At 39.9% G+C, this 23,613-nt stretch overlaps 1 protein-coding gene across 1 annotated transcript in view; it reads right to left on the bottom strand.

The window, feature by feature from the left end:
• The window catches only part of AVL9 (AVL9 cell migration associated), a 70,585-nt gene that overhangs the window by 14,828 nt on the left and 32,144 nt on the right, over nucleotides 1-23,613 (bottom strand). The window contains exons 9-10 of the mRNA XM_060108121.1: nucleotides 22,175-22,244; nucleotides 7,389-7,927 (exon numbers count right to left, since the gene is read on the bottom strand). Of these exons, the coding sequence (XP_059964104.1) occupies nucleotides 7,389-7,927; nucleotides 22,175-22,244 (609 nt within the window). The remainder of the gene's footprint in view (nucleotides 1-7,388; nucleotides 7,928-22,174; nucleotides 22,245-23,613) is intronic.

Below are 23,613 nucleotides of genomic sequence, written 5' to 3'. Positions count from 1 at the left end.
ACACCATTCCTAACACAGCTGATCTTTGACTCAATACAATAATATTCCAATAATAACAACCATAGGTCCTGACTGTATTAAGGCCAGTTAATTGCTAAGCTTCCCCATGAATGGTCAATCTTGGCAAAGTGGTCTACCATGAAGGTTGTCTTACTTGACCACTTTGTTCCTCAGTTCAACTTAAAAGCCTCCACTGTAACTAACAAACCGAATTTTTTTTCATTTAGGAAATGAAGTATTAAGCCCATTAAAAAGTATGTTGTTTAGTAGAAAGCTGTTTGTAAAAGCTGTTTGTAAAATTTTAAAACACATGCATTTGCACATAACCAGCAAAGTACTATTACAAGAATAGCAAACACTGCATAGCAATTATTTTACTGTCCTATTGTTTAAAATTATGCAACAGTATTTCAAGACACTTGCTACTAAATGTTTAAAGCACAAATGACAGTGGCAGTAGTGTATTTAATTACTTTCCATTTGAATTGCATTTGAAAATACCATTGCCCTGAAAATTATACTTTAACCACCAAGCCACAGCAGGGAGTTAAGTGCACAGAAAGCAGCCTATATCCTGAAAATGAAGGTGTTAGCACTGGAGTGATGCACTGAAGGAGGAAATGGAATTTCTGCTGAAAGATTCTATATCAAGATAGATTTCCAACTAGTGGCACAATTTGCATGTGGAGGCAGGAGGGAGGACTTGCTGAAACCCTGAATCTGTTTCAATCAAGTTTGATGACAGTTTTAGTCATTTATTTTTTATTCTCACCTTCTTTTTTTAAGAAACACTGACTATAGTTATCTGGATAGTGTCTTGTTTCCCTCACGAGACGAATTTCTCGGAGGGCAGGAGACACCCCTTCTGCTACTGCATGTCCTTCCGTGCATGTACCATCTGCCTTGTACCTCACAGCTGGTTGTTACATACTTAACATGAAAGAAGACTTCCAAAAGTTGGAATATATGTCTAGAAACCTGGTTTTATTCTTCATCTTGACAGTGTCTTCCTCTGCTCTATAAAACGCCAACTAATAGAAGCCGCAAAAAAAAAATCTATGTCTATGCATTAGACATATTCAGTATACAGTGCCTCTCAACCCACACCCTCTTTTTTTTTTTTTTTGCGGTACGCGGGCCTCTCACTGCTGCGGCCTCTCCCGTTGCGGAGCACAGGTTCCGGACACGCAGGCTCAGCGGCCATGGCTCACGGGCCCAGCCACTCCACAGCATGCGGGATCCTCCCGGACCGGGGCACGAACCCATGTCCCCTGCATCGGCAGGCAGACTCTCAACCACTGCGCCACCAGGGAAGCCCCACACCCTCTTGTGACTAAAGGTGGAAAGGACCCCTGGTCCTTAGGCCAAATCACTCAAACAGCTGGTGCAAGGCTCACAGGTCATGCTTTACTTTGTGTGCTATGTATTAAAAACAACAGGCTCCCCGCTCCCCAACTACCTGTTTCTAAACATAAATACTACAAATTGAATGCTCTTTCAAACTTGATATGGACCCCAGAATACCCTACTCCCCCAACTAGGCCTGAGAATCCTTCTTGATAAAGGCACTCTCAGAACTGCCAATTTTTACAAAGATTGATTTAATTGCTCATAGTATTGCATTTCATAATTGATTCTGTTAGAGAAGAAAAGTCTACCGTCAACAGTGGAATTCTTGGCTAAGTCTATAACAGCATGAAAACTAAGAATGTGTTTTTTTTTTTTAAAAAAGGCAATAGTTCAAAGCTTTTTAAAAATATGAAAAAAAATTCCCTAAAATATTATACATACATATATTCTTTGACTCAGCATTTTACTTCTTGTACTTATCCTACAGATACACCTGTTCACGTGTGAGATTTGTAAAAAGTTATTTATTGCAGCATTGCTTATCATTGCAAAAGACAGGAACCCTAACTATTCATGAACAGGGCAATGAATAAATGTTCTTCTATATGATGGAACGCACTGCAGCAAGTGATGAAGTTCATCTCCAAGGAATATTTTGCTTAAAAAAAAATAAATAAATAAGGTTGGTTGCCCCTGGAGAGAGCAACTGAATAGCAGGGGATGGAATGAGAGAGACTTTTTATTATAGATACTTTGGAACCTTTTGAATATTGAACCATGTAAAAGTATTACATATTTATAAAGTTATTTTAAATAGTAGATCAAAATGGCCTTAAAATTTTGCCATCATTACTTTTAACGATGGTCAAGTTAGCCTAAATCTTTTAAAGGTCTTCAGTGTCTGGTGGCAGCAAGAGCCTGGGTACTTTCACATAGAGCAGCCTCTACACCCAAACTCACCATGGCTTTCCACTTTTCTAGGATGCTTTAACTTCCACATTTGGAGCTGCCATATATAACGGTTAAAAAAAAATTGAAGAGATATTTGCACACGTATGTTCACAGCCGCACTACTCAAAATAGCCAAAATGTAGAAGCAACCCATATGTCCATCGATGGATAAATGGATAAAGAAAATGTGGTATATATGTACAATGGAATATTATTCAGCCTTGAGGAGGAAGGAAATCCTATCATATGCTACAACATGGATGAACCTTGAGGACATTATGTTAACTGAAAGAGGAAAGTTACAAAAAGATAAATGCTGTATTATGATTCCACTTACATAAGCTATTTTAAAGTAGTCAAGTTCATGGAAACAATGATGGGTGCCAAGGGCTGTGGTGAGGGGAGAATGGGGAGTTGTGGCTTAAAGGTTACAGAGTTTCAGTTTTGCAAGATGAGAAAGTTCTAGACATCTGTAGTACAACCATGAGAATACACTTAACACCACTGAATTGTGCACTTAAAAATGGTAGAGATGGGCTTCCCTGGTGGCGCAGTGGTTGAGAATCTGTCTGCTAAGGCAGGGGACACGGGTTTGAGCCCTGATCTGGGAAGATCCCACATGCCGCGGAGCAACTAGGCCCGTAAACCACAACTACTGAGCCTGCGCGTCTGGAGCCTGTGCTCTGCAACAAGAGAGGCTGCGATAGTGAGAGACCTGCACACCGCGATGAAGAGTGGCCCCCGCTTGCCACAGAGAAAGCCCTCACACAGAAATGAAGACCCAACACAGCCAAAAATAAATAAATTAATTAATTTAAAAAAATGGTAGAGATGGGGCTTCCCTCGTGGCGCAGTGGTTAAGAATCCGCCAGCCAATGCAGGGGACACGGGTTCAAGCCCTAGTCTGGGAAAATCCCACATGCTGCAAAGCAACTAAGCCCGTGCACCACAACTACTAAAGCCTGAGCTCTAGAGCCTGTGAGCCACAACTACTGAGCCCACGTGCCACAACTACTGAAGCCCGTGTCCCTAGAGCCCATGCTCCACAACAAGAGAAGCCACCACAATGAGAAGCCCACGCACCGCAACAAAGAGTAGCCCCCGCTCGCCGCAACTAGAGAAAGCCCGCGCACAACAACAAAGACCCAACGCAGCCAAAAATAAAGAAAAAAATAAAAATAAAATTTTTAAAAATGGTAAAGATAAATCTTATGTTTTTTTTAAACCACAATTAAAACTAAAAAACAAATAACATCAAAAAACACACCTCAGCTTGGTAAATCTGGCAAACCTGTTGTGAGCTGATTTGCTAGAGAGCTGCAAAAGTATAGTGCCTTCTCCATTGCGACTTGGGAAGGGCTACAATGCCATCAGGACCAACTGCCATTTTCTCATCTCTCCTCTGTTCAGGGATGATAAGCATGTTCATGAACTGGAAGCCTCCATACTGCAGGGATGTCAGTTCTCTCCAAAATTTTATCTAGCGTTTAAAGGTAATCTCTCAAAATCTCAACCTGTGTGACTGAGAACTTAAGCTGATCATAAAACTAATGTGGAAATGCAAAGGGCTAAGAAACTCTCGAAGAACAATAGCAAGAGGGGAATCTCTGCCTGACTCAACATACATGGTAATTAACACAGTGCAGGACTGACACAGGGATAGACAGATATACCAATGAAACAACAAAAAACACAGAGACAGACTCCCTTTCTCAACCATACACAAAAATTAATTCCAGGTAGATAAAACCCAAAATGTGAAAGTCAAAACTACAAAGCTTTAAGTCCCACAAATCAGTGACAACAAGGGAAACAACCCAGAAGCTTTGAACAATTACTACACAAAGGGAAATCCAAATGGTTAAGAAGAACATGAAAAGATGCTCAACCTCAATAGTGACTACTGAAAAAAAATTACAAACTAAGAGCCAGAAGATACTATCAGATTGGCTAAGTATTAGGAAGTTTGACAATAACAAGTGTTGGTAAGAATGGGAAACAATGGGAACTCTTTTTTTTTTTTTTTTTTTTTTTTTTTTGCGGTATGCGGGCCTCTCACTGTTGTGGCCTCCCCCGTTGCGGAGCACAGGCTCCGGACGCGCAGGCTCCGGACGCGCAGGCTCAGCGGCCATGGCTCACGGGCCCAGCCGCTCCGCGGCATATGGGATCCTCCCAGACCGGGGCACGAACCCGTATCCCCTGCATCGGCAGGCGGACTCTCAACCACTTGCGCCACCAGGGAGGCCCCCACAATGGGAACTCTTAACCACTGCTATGGGAATGGAAACTGTCACAACCACTTTAGAAAACAGTTTGGAATTATTCTAGTAAAGCTAACATACCCATTCCCTGTAATCCAGTATTCCCACTTCTAGGTACTGAATCCTAAAGAAATGCTTGCATGTATACAGCCAAGATTTCTGAATAAGAATTTCATAGAAGCATTATTTGTAGTAGCCAGAAATTTAAAACAATGTAAATGTCCATCCACAGAATTCGTAAGCTGCAGAATAGCCAAAAACAGAAAACTACAGAGGAATAATAATACACAACTTCATGCAAAATTACGGATGAAACTAAAAACAATGTTGAGAGGAAAAAAAAAAACAGTATAGTGCCACTTAAATAAAACTAAAAAACATGCATCCATTACTTTTTAGCTAGTCACAAGTTATCTGTAGGTTCCCTAAATTTGAATATGATACTCTGTAAGCAAGCAAACCAAATATAAACTCAGAAGCAATACATAAAGCAGTTTAATACATGTAGCAGAAAAAAATTTTGGCTTCCAACTACATATACTTTTAATTCTTTCATATATTTGTTTTACTAAAACAGGTGCAAACTGTGGGCTTCCCTGGTGGTGCAGTGGTTAAGAATCCTCCTGCCAATGCAGGGGACACGGGTTTGAGCCCTGGTCCGGGAAGATCCCACATGCCACAGAGCAACTAAGCCCGTGTGCCACAACTACTGAGCCTGCACTCCAGAGCCCGTGAGCCACAACTACTGAGCCCACGCACCTAGACCCCGAGCTACTCAACAAGAGAAGCCACTGCAATGAGAAGCCCGCGCACCACAACAAAAAGTAGCCCCTGCTCGCCACAAATAGAGAAACCCCATGTGTGGCAACGAAGACCCAACACAGCCAAAAATAAATAAATAAATAAATAATATATTTTTAAAGATGCTTTTTAACCTAGTTCTTCTGTACAAGGATTTTTAACATCTTCAAGAGAAAAAAAAAAAGCCTAAAGGCAATTCACTTTTAAGTATATTCCATATTTGAAAGCTACTGACATGAAAGAATCAGCAATTGTATGTGAAACTGTGATTAAACAAGTTAGATTTGAATCATTACACAATAAAACATAAAACCAAAAAAAAAGTTTAATTTACCATAATGATGGTGGTAAGCCCATCATATATTCAGTACTCGTATAATGGACACAAAAAGAATATTCTGCCGAACAGTTTATTAACAGCACACAGAACACATTAACATTGCTTTAATTCAGCAACCTGGCAGACAAAAACAAAATCCCTCCCTCTTGATATCTCCACAGTGATAAAAATTAGAGTGGGTGGGTGAAGCAGCAAAGTAAGGGCTCCAAAAAGTATAGGCAGTCATGACAGTCACATATGAATTCAGAAAACCCACAATTTGTGTCTATTGAGTATACTCAGTAGTTTGAGAGCCCTGAGTTTTCTCCCCAGGCTCCTGAATCCCAGTTTTAAGAAAATGTGCATTAGTTCAATCATGAAATCAATTAAGATAATTTCAGCATCCCCTATCAGGTCACAAAATGAACAAAGACAGCATTTTCTGTTAACTATTCAGCAACACTAACTTGGGGCAAGTACTTATTTGTAAAACTGAATAAACCCAGAAAGAATTTATCATCTAGTGGAAATACATGTTCAAGTCAATACTATCCATTTTCTTTTACTTCAGGTATAAAGGAAGGTACTTCGAGAAAACATAAAACATTGCTCTAGTTACTGGACAGATGTATCTGTCTTTCATGGTAGATTCCAAGACCATGGTTGCAAGAATTTAGAACCTAATACGAGCCTAGCACATAGGAAGGCAATAAATACTTTTTGACTAAAAAATGAAACGGGGGACTTCCCTGGTGGCACAGTGGTTAAGAATCCGCTTGCCTATACAGGGGACACTGGTTCGATCCCTGGTCCGAGAAGATTCCACACAGCATGGAACAACTAAGCCCGTCTGCCACAACTACTGAAGGCCGCACGCTTAGAGCCTGTGCTCTGCAGCAAGAGAACCCACCGCAATGAGAAACTTATGCACCACAATGAAGAACAGCCCCTGCTCGCTGCAACTAGAGGAAGCCTGCGCGCATTAGTGAAAACCCAATGCAGCCATAAATAAATAAATAAATAAAATTTATTTTAAAACAAAAATGGCATTTTTTTCTTCTGTTCCATTTTGAAAAATAATTCATGAACGGCAATAAAATAAGGAGTTTCTCCTGAGTAGAATGAAAAAATCAAAAAAACCCAAATGTCGCTTCCAGAATCCTAAAATATTCCTGACATTAAGGAATGATATCCTAGGACATAAGATACTGGCTTAAAGATTCAATTAGATTTACTATGTTGTGTTTAAGTTAAATCATAAATATATTTTGAATGTTTTTTCATAAAAAGATTAAAAAATAGTTTTTAGGGCAAGTTAACCAAAACACTATATTTATTATACCTATGAGGGGTACTAATATTTAAGGTAGCCATCTAAGCTTAAAATTTTGTTCTTACAAAATTGCAGCTTTGGGAATTATCAAATTTTAATATACATTCATTTAATGTAATCAAGACTGCCTCCTCCCCCACCAAAGATAAACCTGAATAATTAAAAACAGACCAAATACAGTGGTTGGTGACCTCAAAATCCCCTGAATTAATTCTCTATAGCCTTACACTATGGTCATAGATGCCACAGCAGTGTGTATTTTACAGTCAAAGAAAAAATTTTCAGACGGAAAATATGTTTAACAATAAAAGTTAAATTCTAAAAGGATTTTGTTATATCCTTAAGGGCCTTAATAAAGCATTTTAAACCTTACCTTTGTGAAGATGGCCAGGGGCATGCCATACTGGTCCTCTTCCAAACCGGAAATTAGCCCTGGTATCAGGACTACCTGGCCTGTGTTAGCTTGAGGTTGTACAGTAATCGGAGGACTGTCTGAGGGCAAAGAGTCCTTTGGAAATGAGTTTGTCTGTTCTGATCCCACCTGTTCTCTTTCTTTCAAGGAGGAGTCCTCTAAGACACTAGGATCCAAGGTCTCCCAGTCACTTTCTGAAGACTCTGGAGATGGGCGAGAAGGAGGTTTCAAATATTGATTGTTGTCATTGGGTTCCTGTCCTTCACTGTTGTCATCATCTACCTGGAACAAAGGTTCTTCAGTCTTGATGGCAGCATATCTTCCATAGTTTCTCATCATGATTTTCTCGACAGTTTCCAAGTTGGTATTTGAAATGTCAGGAGCAGGCATAGAAACAAATTCATCTTCAGGGGGATTACTTTCTTGAAGCCCAACATCTTCAGACATACTCTTTCGGGGTCTATATTGAGAACTATCACTGAGACCATGTTCAATCATGCCTAAAACAAACAATATTGGTGAATAGTTTGGTTTATAATAAGGTAAAGGAAAAACAAGAGTTGTATATTCTGTTTTAAATAGTGGAACTCCCTTGAGGTAAGTCAGAAAGAGACATACAAATATTGTATATTAGCACATATATGTGGAATCTAGAAAAATGGTACAGATGAACTGGTTTGCAAGTCAGAAATAGAGACACAGATGTAGACAACAAATGTATGGACACCAAAGGGGGAATGTGGGACGTGAGGGTGGCGGTGGGATGAATTGGAAGATTGGGATTGACATGTATACACTAATATGTACAAAGTAGATAACTAATAAGAACTTGCTGTATAAAAAAATAAATGAAATAAAAAAATATAATCAAAATAGTGGAACTCTCCTATAAAAATTTTAATAAGCTATGTTTGTACAAATTTCAATGAGAAAAAAGAGAACAGAGAGCAGAAGCAAGAAGAACAAGAGCAAGAAGCAAGGAAGGACACTGCAGCCTGTGGAACAAAAACTACATTCACAGGAAGAAGGACAAGATGAAAAGGCAGAGGGCTATGTACCAGATGAAGGAACAAAATAAAACCCCAGAAAAACAACTACATGAAGTGGAGATAGGCAACTTTCCAGAAAAAGAATTCAGAATGATGATAGTGAAGATGATCCAGGACCTCAGAAAAAGAATAGAGGCAAAGATTGAGAAGATGCAAGAAATGTGTAACAAAGACCTAGAAGAATTAAGGAGCAAACAAACAGAGATGAACAATACAATAACTGAAATGAAAACTACACTAGAAGGAATCAATAGCAGAATAACTGAGGCAGAAGAACGGATAAATGACCTGGAAGACAGAATGGTGGAATTCACGGCTGTGGAACAGAATAAAGAAAAAACAATGAAAAGAAATGAAGACAGCCTAAGAGACCTCTGGGACAACATTAAACGCAATAACATTCGCATAATACAGGTCCCAGAAGGAGAAGAGAGAGAGAAAGGACCCGAAAAATTAATTGAAGAGATTATAGTCGAAAACTTCCCTAACATGGGAAAGGAAATAGCCACCCAAGTCCAGGAAGCGCAGAGAGTCCCAGGCAGGATAGACACAAGGAGAAACACAGAGACACATAGTAATCAAGTTGACAAAAATTAAAGGCAAAGAAAAATTATTAAAAGCAACAAGGGAAAAACGACAAATAGCATACAAGGGAATTTGCGTAAGATTAACAGCTGATTTCTCAACAAAAACTCTACAAGCCAGAATTGAGTGGCACTACATATTTAAAGTGTTGAAAGGGAAGAACCTACAACCAAGATTACTCTACCTGGCAAGGATCTCATTCAGATTCAATGGAGTAATCAAAAGCTTTACAGACAAGCAAAAGTTAAGAGATTTCAGCACCACCAAACCAGCTCAACAACAAACGCTAAAGGAACTTCTCTAAGTGGAAAACACAAAAGAAAAGGACTTACAGAAACAAACCCAAAACAATTAAGAAAATGGTCATAGGAACATACATATCGATAATTACCTTAAATGTGAATGGATTAAAAGCCCCAACCAAATGACAAAGGCTCGCTGAATGGATACAAAAACAAGACCCATATATATAATGTCTACAAGAGACTCACTTCAGACTTAGGGACACATACAGACTGAAAGTGAGGGGATGGAAAAAGATATTCCATGCAAATGGAAATCAAAAGAAAGCTGGAGTAGCAATACTCATATCAGATAAAATAGACTTTAAAATAAAGAATGTTACAAGAGACAAGGAAGGACACTACATGAAGATCAAGGGATCAATCCAAGAAGAAGATAGAACAATTATAAATATATATGCACCCAACATAGGAGCACCTCAATACATAAGGCAACTGCTAACAGCTATAAAAGAGGAAATCGACAGTAACACAATCATAGTGGGGGACTTTAACACCTCACTTACACCAATGAACAGATCATCCAGACAGAAAATTAATAAGGAAACACAAGCTTTAAATGACACAGTAGACCAGATAGATTTGATATTAATAGGACATTCCATCCAAAAACAGCAGATTACACTTTCTTCTCAAGTGCACACGGAACATTCTCCAGGATAGATCACATCTTGGGTCACAAGTCAAGCCTCAGTAAAGAAAACTGAAATCATATCAAGCATCTTTTCTGACCACAATGCTATGAGATCAGAAATCAATTACAGGGAAACAAACGTAAAAAACACAAACACATGGAGGCTAAACTATACGTTACTAAATAACCCAGAGATCACTGAAGAAATCAAAGAGGAAATCAAAAAATACCTAGAGACACATGACAATGAAAACACAACGATTCAAAACCCATGGGATGCAGCAAAAGCAGTTCTAAGAGGGAAGTTTATAGCTATACAATCTTACCTCAAGAAACAAGAAACATCTCAAATAAACAATCTAAACTTACACCTAAAGGAACTAGAGAAAGAAGAACAAACAAAACCCAAAGTTAGCAGAAGGAAAGAAATCATAAAGACCAGAGCAGAAATAAATGAAATAGAAACAAAGAAAACAATGGCAAAGAGCAATAAATCTAAATGTTGGTTCTTTGAGAAGATAAACAAAATTGATAAACCATTAGCCAGACTCATCAAGAAAAACAGGGAGAGGACTCAAATCAATAAAATCGAAAATGAAAAAGGAGATGTTACAATAGACACTGCAGAAATACAAAGCATCCTAAGAGACTACTACAAGCAACTCTATGCCAATAAAATGGACAACCTGGAAGAAATGGACAAATTCTTAGAAAGGTATAACCTTCCAAGACTGAACCAGGAAGAAATAGAAAATATGAACAGACCAAGCAGAAGTAATGAAATTGAAACTGTGATTAAAAATCTTCCGACTTGGGCTTCCCTGGTAGCTCAGTGGTTGAGAGTCCACCAGCCAATGCAGGGGACACGGCTTCATTCCCCAGTCCGGGAAGATCCCACATGCTGCGGAGCGGCTGGGCCCCGTGAGCCATGGCCGCTGAGCCTGTGCTCCGCAACAGAAGAGGCCACAACAGTGAAAGGCCCACGTACAGAAAAAAAAAAAAAAAAAAAAAAAAACTTCCAACTAACACAAGTCCAGGATCAGATGGCTTCACAGGTGAATTCTATCAAACATTTAGAGAAGAGCTAACACCCATCCTTCTCAAACTCTTCCAAAAAACTGCAGAGGGGGCTTCCCTGGTGGCGCAGTGGTTGAGAGTCTGCCTGCCGATGCAGGGGACGCGGGTTCATGCCTCAGTCCAGGAAGATCCCACATGCCGCGGAGCGGCTAGGCCCATGAGCCATGGCCCCTGAGCCTGAGCGTCCGGAGCCTGTGGTCTGCAATGGGAGAGGCCAGAACAGTGAGAGGCCCGTGTACCGCAAAAAAAACAAAACAAAAAAAACACTGCAGAGGAAGGAACACTCCCAAACTCATTCTACGAGGCCACCATCACCCTGATACAAAAACCAGACAAAGATACTACAAAAAAAGAAAATTACAGACCAGTATCACTGATGAATATAGATGCAGAAATCCTCAACAAAATACTAGCAAACAGAACCCAACAACAAATTAAAAGGATGTTAAATGACCAACACCCCAATGATCGAGTGGGATTTATCCCAGGGATGCAAGGATTCTTCAATATATGCAAATCAATCAATGTGATACACCATATTAACAAGTTGAAGAATAAAACCCATATGATCATCTCAATAGATGCAGAAAAAGCTTTTGACAAAATTCAACACCCATTTGTGATAAAAACTCTCCAGAAAGTGGGCATAGAGGGAACCTACCTCAACATAATAAAGGCCATATACGACAAACCCACAGCAAACATTACTCTCAATGGTGAGAAACTGACAACATTTCCTCTAAGATCAGGAACAAGACAAGGATGTCCACTCTCGCCACTATTATTGAACATAGTTTTAGAAGTCCTAGCCACGGCAATCAGAGAAGAAAAAGACATAAAAGGAATCCAAATTGGAAAAGAAGAAGTAAAACTGTCACTGTTTGCAGATGACACGATACTATACATAGAGAATCCTAAAGATGCCACCAGTAAACTCCGAGAGCTAATCAGTGAATTTGGTAAAGTTGCAGGATACAAAATTAATGCACAGAAATCTCTTGCATTCCTATACACTAATGATGAAAACTCTGAAAGAGAAATTATGGAAATACTCCCATTTACCATTGCAACAAAAAGAATAAAATACCTAGGAATAAACCTACCTAAGAGAAAAAAGACTTGTATGCAGAAAAGTATAAGACACTGATGAAAGAAATTAAAGATGATACAAATGGAGAGATATACCATGTTCTTGGATTGGAAGAATCAACATTGTGAAATTGATTCTACCACCCAAAGCAATCTACAGATTCAATGCAATCCCTATCAAATTACCAAGGGCATTTTTAACAGAACTGGAAAAAAAAATCTTAAAATTTGTATGGAGACACAAAAGACCCCCAATAGCCAAAGCAGTCTTGAGGGGAAAAAAACGGAGCTGGAGGAATCAGACACCCTGACTTCAGACTGTACTACAAAGCTACAGTAATCAAGACAATATGGTACTGGCACATAAACAGAAATATAGATCAATGGAACAGTATAGAAAGCCCAGAGATAAAGACACGCACCTACAGTCAACTAATCTATGACAAACGAGGCAAGGATATACAATGGAGAAAAGACAGTCTCTTCAATAAGTGGTTCTGGGAAAACTGTACAGCTACATGTAAAAGAATGAAATTAGAACACTCCCTAACACCATACACAAAAATAAACTCAAAATGGATTAGAGACCTAAATGTAAGACTGGCCACTGTAAAACTCAGAGGAAAACATAGGAAGAGCACTCTTTGACATAAATCACAGCAAGATCTTTTTTTGATCCACCTCCTAGAGTAATGGAAATAAAAACAAAAATAAACAAATGGGACCTAATGAAACTTCAAAGCTTTTTCACAGCAAAGGAAGCTACAAACAAGACGAAAAGACAACCCTCAGAGTGGGAGAAAATATTTGCAAACAAATCAATGGACAAAGGATTAATCTCTAAATTATATAAATAGCTCATGTAGCTCAATATTAAAAATACAAACATCCCAATCCAAAAATGGGCAGAAGACCTAAATAGACATTTCTCCAAAGAAGACATAGATGGCCAAGAAGCACATGAAAAGCTGCTCAACATCACTATTAGAGAAATGCAAATCAAAAGTACAATGAGGTATCACCTCACACCAGTTAGCATGGGCATCATCAGAAAAACTACAAACAACAAATGCTGGAGAGGGTGTGGAGAAAAGGGAACCCTCTTGCACTGTTGGTGGGAATGTAAACTGATACAGCCATTATGGAGAACAGTATGGAGGTTCCTTAGAAAATTAAAAATAGAATTACCATATGACCCAGCAATCCCACTCCTGGGCATATATCCAGAGAAAACCATAATTCAAAAAGACACATGCACCCCAATGTTCACTGCAGCAGTATTTACAATAGCCAGGTCATGGAAGCAACCTAAATGCCCATTGACAGGCGAATGGATAAAGAAGATGTGGTACATATATACAATGGAATATTACTCAGCCATAAAAAGGAACAAAACTGGGTCATTTGTAGAGACGTGTGTGGATCTAGAGACTGTCATACAGAGTAAAGTAAGTCAGAAGGAGAAAAACAAATATGTATATTAACACATATATGTGGAACCTAGAAAAATGGTACAGATGAACCAGTTTGCTGGGCAGAAATAGAGACACAGATGTAGACAACAAATGTATGGACATCAAGGGGGGAAAGCAGTGGGGAGTGGGGTGGTGGTGGTGTGATGAATTGGGAGATTGGGATTGACATGTATACACTGATGTATATCTAATTGATGTCTAATAATAACCTGCTGTATAAAAAAATAAATTAAAAAAAAAACGAGAGAGAAAAGAAAATCTCAGACAAAAGAGAAACCTATGGCCAAAGTGAAAATGTCAGGGAACTAGATTCCACATGCCACAGCTAATAGATTTCCTCATGTCGCTTCCCTGGTGGTGCAGTGGTTAAGAATCTGCCTGCCAATGCAGGGGACACAGGTTCGAGCTCTGGTCCGGGAAGATTCCACATGCCATGGAGCAACTAAGCCTGTGCGCCACAACTACTGAGCCTGCGCTCTAGAACCCGTGAGCCACAACTACTGAAGCCTGTGTACCTAGAGACTGTGCTCTGCAGCAAGAGAAGCCACCACAATGAGAAGCCCATGCACCACAATGAAGAGTAGCCCCACTCGCCGCAAGTAGAGAAAGCCCGTGTGCAGCAACGAAGACCCAACACAGCCAAAAATAAAATAAATTAAAAATAATTAATTAGTTAAAGAAAAAAAAAGATTACCCCATGTCTCAACTAAAAGATCCCATGTGCCACAACGAAGATCCAACGTGCTGCAACTAAGACCCAGTGCAGCCGAATAAGTAAATAAATATTTTTTTAAAAAATAAAAAATAGACTAGGAACTCCGGCCTGAAGTGCCAGTTGCAAGGCCTCTGCGAGCGTCACCTTATGAGCAAGCACAAAGGAAAAAAAAAAGATTGTCAGGGAGCAATCTGGAAAGATCAAAGTGGAGTTTTATTGTAAACTTGATCCAAGATTACAGTGTTAGATCCAAATCGGAAAGCAAGACTTCCGGGTAAGATGGCGGAAGAGTAAGACGCGGAGATCACCTTCCTCCCCACGGACACCAGAAATACAGCTACACGTGGAACAACTCCTACAGAACACCTACTGAACGCTGGCAGAAGACCCCAGACCTCCCAAAAGGCAAGAAACTCCCCACATACCTGGGTAGGGCAAAGCGGAGAGATCCCCACACAGAGGATCGGTGCCGAGCGGCACTCACCAGCCCGAGAGGCTTGTCTGCTCGCCCGCTGGGGCGTGCAGCGCTGGAAGCTGAGGCTCGGGCTTCGGTCAGAGCGCAGAGAGAGGACTGGGGCTGGCGGCGAGAACTCAGCGTGAAGGGGGCTAATGTACCACAGCTAGCCGGGAGGGAGTCCGGGAAAACTCTGGAGCTGCCGAAGAGGCAAGAGACTATTTCTTCCCTCTTGGTTTCCTGGTGCGCGAGGAGAGGGGATTAAGAGCGCCACGTAAAGGAGCTCCAGGGACGGGCGCGAGTCGCGGCTGAGAGCGCGGAGCCCGGAGACGGGTGTGGGACGCTGGGGCTGCTGCTGCTGCCGCCAAGAAGCCTGTGTGCGAGCGCGGGTCACTGTCCACACCGCCCTTCCGGGGGCCTGTGCAGCCCGCCACTGCCGGGGTCCCGGGATCCAGGGGTGGCTTCCCTGGGGGAACGCACGGCGCGCCTCGGGCTGCTGCGGCGTCACGCCGACCTCTGCCGCTGCAGGCTCGCCCCGCACTCCGTGCCCCTCCCTCCCGGCCGGCCTGAGTGAGCCAGAGTCCCCGAAGAGGCTGCTCCTTTAACCCTGTCCTGTCTGAGCGAAGAACAGACGCCCTCCGGCGACCTACACGCAGAGGCGGGGCCAAATCCAAAGCTGAGACCGAGGAGCTGTGAGAACAAAGAAGAGAAAGGGAAACCTCTCCCAGCAGCCTCAGAAGCAGCGGATTAAAGCTCCACAATCAACTTAATGTACCCTGCATCTGTGGAATACAGGAATAGACAACAAATCATCCCAAATTGAGGAGCCAGGAGTCAGTGCTGTGCCTCTGAGGTGGGAGAGCCAACTTCAGGACACTGGTCCACAAGAGACCTCCCAGCTCCACACAATATCAAACGGCGAAAATCTTCCAGAGATCTCCATCTCAACAGCAGCACCCAGCTTCACTCAACGACCAGCAAGCTATAGTGCTGGACACCCTATGCCAAACAACTAGCAAGACAGGAACACAACGCCACCCATTAGCAGAGAGGTGGCCTAAAATCATAAAAAGTCTGCAGACACCCCAAAACACACCACCAGACGTGGACCTGCCCACCAGAAAGACAAGATCCAGCCTCATCCACCAGAACACAGGCAGTAGTCCCCTCCACCAAGAAGCCTACACAACCCACTAAACCAACCTTAGCCACTGGGGACAGACACCAAAAACAACGGGAACTACGAACCTGCAGCCTGCAAAAAGGAGACCCCAAACACAGTAACATAAGCAAAATGAGAAGACAGAAAAACACACAGCAGGAGAAGGAGCAAGATAAAAACCCACCAGACCTAACAAATGAAGAGGTAATAGGCAGTCTACCTGAAAAAGAATTCAGAATAATGTTGGTAAAGATGATCCAAAATCTTGGAAATAGAATAGACAAAATGCAAGAAACAGTTAACAAGGACCTAGAAGAACTAAAGATGAATCAAGCATCGATTAAAAACACAATACATGAAATAAAAAATACTCTAGATGGGATCAATAGCAGAATAACTGAGGCAGAAGAACGGATAAGTGAGGTGGAAGATAAAATAATGGAAATAACTGCTGCACAGCAAAATAAAGAAAAAAGAATGAAAAGAACAGAGGACAGTCTCAGAGACCTCTGGGACAACATTAAACGCACCAACATTCGAATTATAGGGGTTCCAGAAGAAGAAGAGAAAAAGAAAGGGACTGAGAAAATATTTGAAGAGATTATAGTTGAAAACTTCCCCAATATGGGAAAGGAAATAGTTAATCAAGTCCAGGAGGCACAGAGAGTCCCATACAGAATAAATCCAAGGAGAAATACACCAAGACACATATTAATCAAACTGTCAAAAATTAAACACAAAGAAATCATATTAAAAGCAGCAAGGCAAAAACAACAAATAACACACAAGGGAATCCCCATCAGGATAACAGCTGATCTCTCAGCAGAAACTCTACAAGCCAGAAGGGAGTGGCAGGACATAATTAAAGTGATGAAGGAGAAAAACCTGCAACCAAGATTACTCTACCCAGCAAGGATCTCATTCAGATTTGATGGAGAAATTAAAACCTTTACAGACAAGCAAAAGCTGAGAGAGTTCAGCACCACCAAACCAGCTTTACAACAAATGCTAAAGGAACTTCTCTAGGCAAGAAACACAACAGAAGGAAAAGAACTACAATAACGAACCCAAAACAATTAAGAAAATGGGAATAGGAACATACATATCAATAATTACCTTAAATGTAAATGGACTAAATGCTCCCACCAAAAGACACAGACTGGCTGAATGGATACAAAAACAAGACCCATATATATGCTGTCTACAAGAGACCCACTTCAGACCTAGAGACACATACAGACTGAAAGTAAGGGGATGGAAAAAGATATTCCATGCAAATGGAAACCAAAAGAAAGCTGGAGTAGCAATTCTCATATCAGACAAAATAGACTTTAAAATAAAGACTACTAGAAGAGACAAAGAAGGACACTACATAATGATCAAGGGATCAATCCAAGAAGAAGATATAACAATTGTAAATATTTATGCACCAAACATAGGAGCACCTCAATACATAAGGGAATTATTAACAGCCATAAAAGGAGAAATCGACAGTAACACAATCATAGTAGGGGACTTTAACACCCCACTTTCACCAATGGACAGGTCATCCAAAATGAAAATAAATAAGGAAACACAAGCTTTAAATGATACATTAAACAAGATGGACTTAATTGATATTTACAGGACATTTCATCCAAAAACAACAGAATACACATTTTTCTCAAGTGCTCATGGAACATTCTCCAGGATAGATCATATCTTGGGTCACAAATCAAGCCTTGGTAAATTTAAGAAAATTGAAATTGTATCAAGTATCTTTTCTGACCACAATGCTATGAGACTAGATATCAATTACAGGAAAAGAGCTGTAAAACATACAAACACATGGAGGCTAAACAATACACTACTTAATAACGAAGTGATCACTGAAGAAATCAAAGAGGAAATTAAAAAATACCTAGAAACAAATGACAATGGAGACACGACGACCCAAAACCTATGGGATGCAGCAAAGGCAGTTCTAAGAGGGAAGTTTATGGCAATACAATCCCACCTTAAGAAACAGGAAACATCTCGAATAAACAACCTAACCTTGCACCTAAAGCAATTAGAGAAAGAAGAACAAAAACATCCCAAAGTTAGCAGAAGGAAAGAAATCATAAAAATCAGATCAGAAATAAATGAAAAAGAAATGAAGGAAACGATAGCAAAGATCAATAAAACTAAAAGCTGGTTCTTTGAGAAGATAAACAAAATTGATAAACCATTAGCCAGACTCATCAAGAAAAAAAGGGAGAAGACTCAAATCAATAGAATTAGAAATGAAAAAGGAGAAGTAACAACTGACACGGCAGAAATACAAAAGATCATGAGAGATTACTATAAGCAACTCTATGCCAATAAAATGGACAATCTGGAAGAAATGGACAAATTCTTAGAAATGCACAACCTGCCAAGACTGAATCAGGAAGAAATAGAAAATATGAACAGACCAATCACAAGCACTGAAATTGAAACTGTGATCAAAAATCTTCCAACAAACAAAAGCCCAGGACCAGATGGCTTCACAGGCGAATTCTATCAAGCATTTAGAGAAGAGTTAACACCTATCCTTCTCAAACTCTTCCAAAATATAGCAGAGGGAGGAACACTCCCAAACTCATTCTACGAGGCCACCATCACCTTGATACCAAAACCAGACAAGGATGTCACAAAGAAAGAAAACTACAGGCCAATATCACTGATGAACATAGATGCAAAAATCCTCAACAAAATACTAGCAAACAGAATCCAACAGCACATTAAAAGGATCATACACCATGATCAAGTGGGGTTTATTCCAGGAATGCAAGGATTCTTCAATATACGCAAATCAATCAACGTGATACACCATATTAACAAACTGAAGGAGAAAAACCATATGATCATCTCAATAGATGCAGAGAAAGCTTTTGACAAAATTCAACACCCATTTATGATAAAAACCCTGCAGAAAGTAGGCATAGAGGGAACTTTCCTCAACATAATAAAGGCCATATATGACAAACCCACAGCCAGCATCGTCCTCAATGGTGAAAAATTGAAACCATTTCCACTAAGATCAGGAACAAGACAAGGTTGCCCACTCTCACCACTCTTATTCAACATAGTTTTGGAAGTTTTAGCCACAGCAATCAGAGAAGAAAAGGAAATAAAAGGAATACAAATTGGAAAAGAAGAAGTAAAGCTGTCACTGTTTGCAGATGACATGATACTATACATAGAGAATCCTAAAGATGCTACCAGAAAACTACTAGGGTTAATCAATGAATTTGGTAAAGTTGCAGGATACAAAATTAATGCACAGAAATCTCTGGCATTCCTATATACTAATGATGAAAAATCTGAAAGTGAAATCAAGGAAACACTCCCATTTACCATTGCAACAAAAAGAATAAAATATCTAGGAATAAACCTACCTAAGGAGACAAAAGACCTGTATGCAGAAAATTATAAGACACTGATGAAAGAAATTAAAGATGATACAAATAGATGGAGAGATGTACCATGTTCTTGGATTGGAAGAATCAACATTGTGAAAATGACTCTACTACCCAAAGCAATCTACAGATTCAATGCAATCCCTATCAAACTACCACTGGCATTTTTCACAGAACTAGAACAAAAAATTTCACAATTTGTATGGAAACACAAAAGACCCCGAATAGCCAAAGCAATCTTGAGAACGAAAAATGGAGCTGGAGGAATCAGGCTCCCTGACTTCAGACTATACTACAAGGCTACAGTAATCAAGACAGTATGGTACTGGCACAATAACAGAAAGATAGATCAATGGAACAGGATAGAAAGCCCAGAGATAAACCCACGGACATATGGTCACCTTATCTTTGATAAAGGAGGCAGGAATGTACAGTGGAGAAAGGACAGTCTCTTCAATAAGTGGTGCTGGGAAAACTGGACAGGGACATGTAAAAGTATGAGATTAGATCACTCCCTAACACCATACACAAAAATAAGCTCAAAATGGATTAAAGACCTAAATGTAAGGCCAGACACTATCAAACTCCTAGAGGAAAACATAGGCAGAACACTCTATGACATAAATCACAGCAAGATCCTTTTGGACCCACCTCCTAGAGAAATGGAAATAAAGACAAAAATAAACACATGGGACCTAATGAAACTTAAAAGCTTTTGCACAGCAAAGGAAACCATAAACAAGACCAAAAGACAACCCTCAGAATGGGAGAAAATATTTGCAAATGAAGCAACTGACAAAGGATTAATCTCCAAAATTTATAAGCAGCTCATGCAGCTCAATAACAAAAAAACAAACAACCCAATCCAAAAATGGGCAGAAGACCTAAATAGACATTTCTCCACAGTAGATATACAGACTGCCAACAAACACATGAAAGGATGCTCAACATCTTTACTCATTAGAGAAATGCAAATCAAAACTACAATGAGATATCATCTCACACCAGTCAGAATGGCCATCATCAAAAAATCTAGAAACAATAAATGCTGGAGAGGGTGTGGAAAAAAGGGAACACTCTTGCACTGCTGGTGGGAATGTGAATTGGTACAGCCACTATGGAGAACGGTATGGAGGTTCCTTAAAAAACTACAAATAGAACTACCATATGACCCAGCAATCCCACTACTGGGCATATACCCTGAGAAAACCATAATTCAAAAAGAGACATGTACCAAAATGTTCATTGCAGCTCTATTCACAATAGCCCGGAGATGGAAACAACCTAAGTGTCCATCATCGGATGAATGGATAAAGAAGATGTGGCACATATATACAATGGAATATTACTCAGCCATAAAAAGAAATGAAATTGAGCTATTTGTAATGAGGTGGATAGACCTAGAGTCTGTCATACAGAGTGAAGTAAGTCAGAAAGAGAAAGACAAATACTGTATGCTGACACATATATATGGAATTTAAGAAAAAAAATGTCATCAAGAACATAGGAGTAAGAGAGGAATAAAGACACAGACCTACTAGAGCATGGACTTGAGGATATGGGGAGGGGGAAGGGTAAGCTGTGACAAAATGAAAGAGCGGCATGGACATATATACACTACCAAACGTAAGGTAGATAGCTAGTGGGAAGCAGCCGCATAGCACAGGGAGATCAGCTCGGTGCTTTGTGACTGCCTGGAGGGGTGGAATAGGGAGGGTGGGAGGGAGATGCAAAAGGGAGGGAATATGGGAACATATGTATATGTATAACTGATTAAATTTGTAAAATAAAAAAAAAAATAAAAATAAAAAAAAAAAAAAAAAAAAAAAAAAAATAAAAAATAAATAAACTTCTGGAGAAAAGAAAAATAGAATGTTAACCCTAACAACTTTTTCCTTGAAAGTTTTTATCATTCAAAGGTCCAGGGACTTCCCTGGTGGAGCAGTGGTTAAGAATCTGCCTGCCAATGCAGGGGACATGGGATTGAGCTCTGGTCAAGGAAGATCCCACATGCCGTGGGGCAACTAAGCCCGTGTGCCACAACTACTGAGCCTGCGCTCCAGAGCCTGCGAGCCACAACTACTGAGCCCATGTGCCACAACTATGAAGTCTGCATGCATAGAGCCCATGGTCTGCAATAAGAGAAGCCACTGGAATGAGATGCCTGCGCACCACAGCAAAGAGTAACCTCTGCTCACCACAACTAGAGAAAGCCCATGGGTAGTAACGAAGACCCAATGCAGCCAAAAATAAATAAGTATAGTAACGAAGACCCAATGCAGCCAAAAATAAATAAGTATACATACTAATATGTATAAAATAGATAACTAATAAGAACCTGCTGTATAAAAAATAAAATAAAATTCGAAAAAATAAAAATAAATTAATATTAAAAAAAAAAAGTCCAGGACAGGGCTTCCTTGTTGGTACAGTGGTTAAGAATCCGCCTGCTAATGCAGGGGACACGGGTTCAAGCCCTGGTCCAGAAAGATCCACCATGCCACTGAGCAACTAAGCCCGGCGCCACAACTACTGAGCCCATGTGCCACAACTTCTGAAGCTCGCACACCTAGAGCCGTGCTCTGCAACAAGAGAAGCCACCGCAATGATAAGTCCACGCACCGCAATGAAGAGTAGCCCCCACTTGCCGCAACTAAGGAAAGCTCACGTGCAGCAACAAAGAAAGATCCAATGCAGCCAAAAGTAAACAAATAAATTAATTTTTTAAAAAAAGGTCCAGGACAAATTAAAAGAAGGAAGAGTAGAAACTGCTACGCTCTTACCTGGAAAAAGGGATAACACCGTCATCAGGGCACCCACCAATTTATTCACTGGAGAAATATAAAAGAGAACCTGAAATGGAGTCAATCAAAATTAAATCAGAAAATCCATGAGTCCACAGTGATACTTTAAAACAAGAAAAAAGAAAAGAAGGGAGAGGGGAAAACTCTTCTTTACAGAAGTATAACAGCTAATACATACAGAATTTATGATAGAATCAGAAAATCACCAAGCATCTATCATGGTTCAGGTAAAAATTACTAATGGATGTTAAAACTATTGTGAAAGGTTGTTGGGCAACAGGATATCCACATACCTTCAAATTTATCAACCCACAGTTTACCTATTAATTGCAAAGAGAAAAAACAAGTACCTAATTTAAAGAAATCTGGCAACCACCACCTGAATCAGATCATCAAATTTCACATTGCCAATAATAATACAAACAGTTACGGGGCTCCTGATGTGATGCCCCGAGAAGGACACACCACCACCTGTATTCTTGCCAAAAAAGTTTAATCTGAAACTAGTGACAACAACCAGACAAATCTAATATTATAATGCAACTAATCTGGATTCTTAAAAAAAAAAAATTAAAAGGCCAATGTCATAAAAACAAGAGAAACAAAAAAAAAAAAAGCAAGGTGGTGGCACTGTTTGAGATTAAAGAAAGCTAACAATGCAATAAATGATCCTTGGTCTCCAGATTAAGAAAAGCAACCAGCTTATAGGACATTATTATGACATCTGGGGAAATATGAAAATGGACTGTACATTAGATAGCATTTATTATATCAGTGTTAAATTTCTTGAATGTGAAAATAATATTTTGTCTATGTAGGAATGTACCCTTATTCTTAAGAAATATATCCAGGGCCTGTTAGGAATTGGGCTGCACAGCAGGAGGTGAGCGGCCAGCGAGCAAGGAAAGCTTCATATGCCGCTCCTCATCGCTCCCCATCGCTCGCATTACTGCCTGAACCATCCCCCTGCCCCGCCTCCGATTCATGGAAATACCATCTTCCATGAAACTCGTCCCTGGTGCCAAAAGGGTTGGGGACTGCTGTCCTAAAGTAGTTAGGGGTGAAGAACCATGGTGTCTACAAATTAGTTTAAATTATTATGATTCAGGGAGAAAAATGAACACATATAAAACAATGTAATGTTTATGAGTTAACAACTCATAAACACAGATGAAGGGTATAAAAGTGTTCATTATATATTACTCTATCAACTTTCCTATAGGTTTGACATTTTTCAGAATAAAAATTGAGAAAAATTAATCTGGAACAGGGTTCAGTTAGATACTGCACTAAAACTAATGCTGGTGATAATTAAATTAGAGGAAAAAAACAAGCATATAGTTGCTCAGGTGAGAGTTTTTTCTTTTTTAAAACAATTAAATCATTTAGTGGCACTAAGTGATATCCAGTAAAGCATA

This window comes from Mesoplodon densirostris, chromosome 9 (genome assembly GCF_025265405.1).
Source record: "Mesoplodon densirostris isolate mMesDen1 chromosome 9, mMesDen1 primary haplotype, whole genome shotgun sequence".
NCBI lineage: Eukaryota > Metazoa > Chordata > Mammalia > Artiodactyla > Ziphiidae > Mesoplodon > Mesoplodon densirostris.
This window is presented reverse-complemented; position numbering and strand designations above follow the sequence as displayed.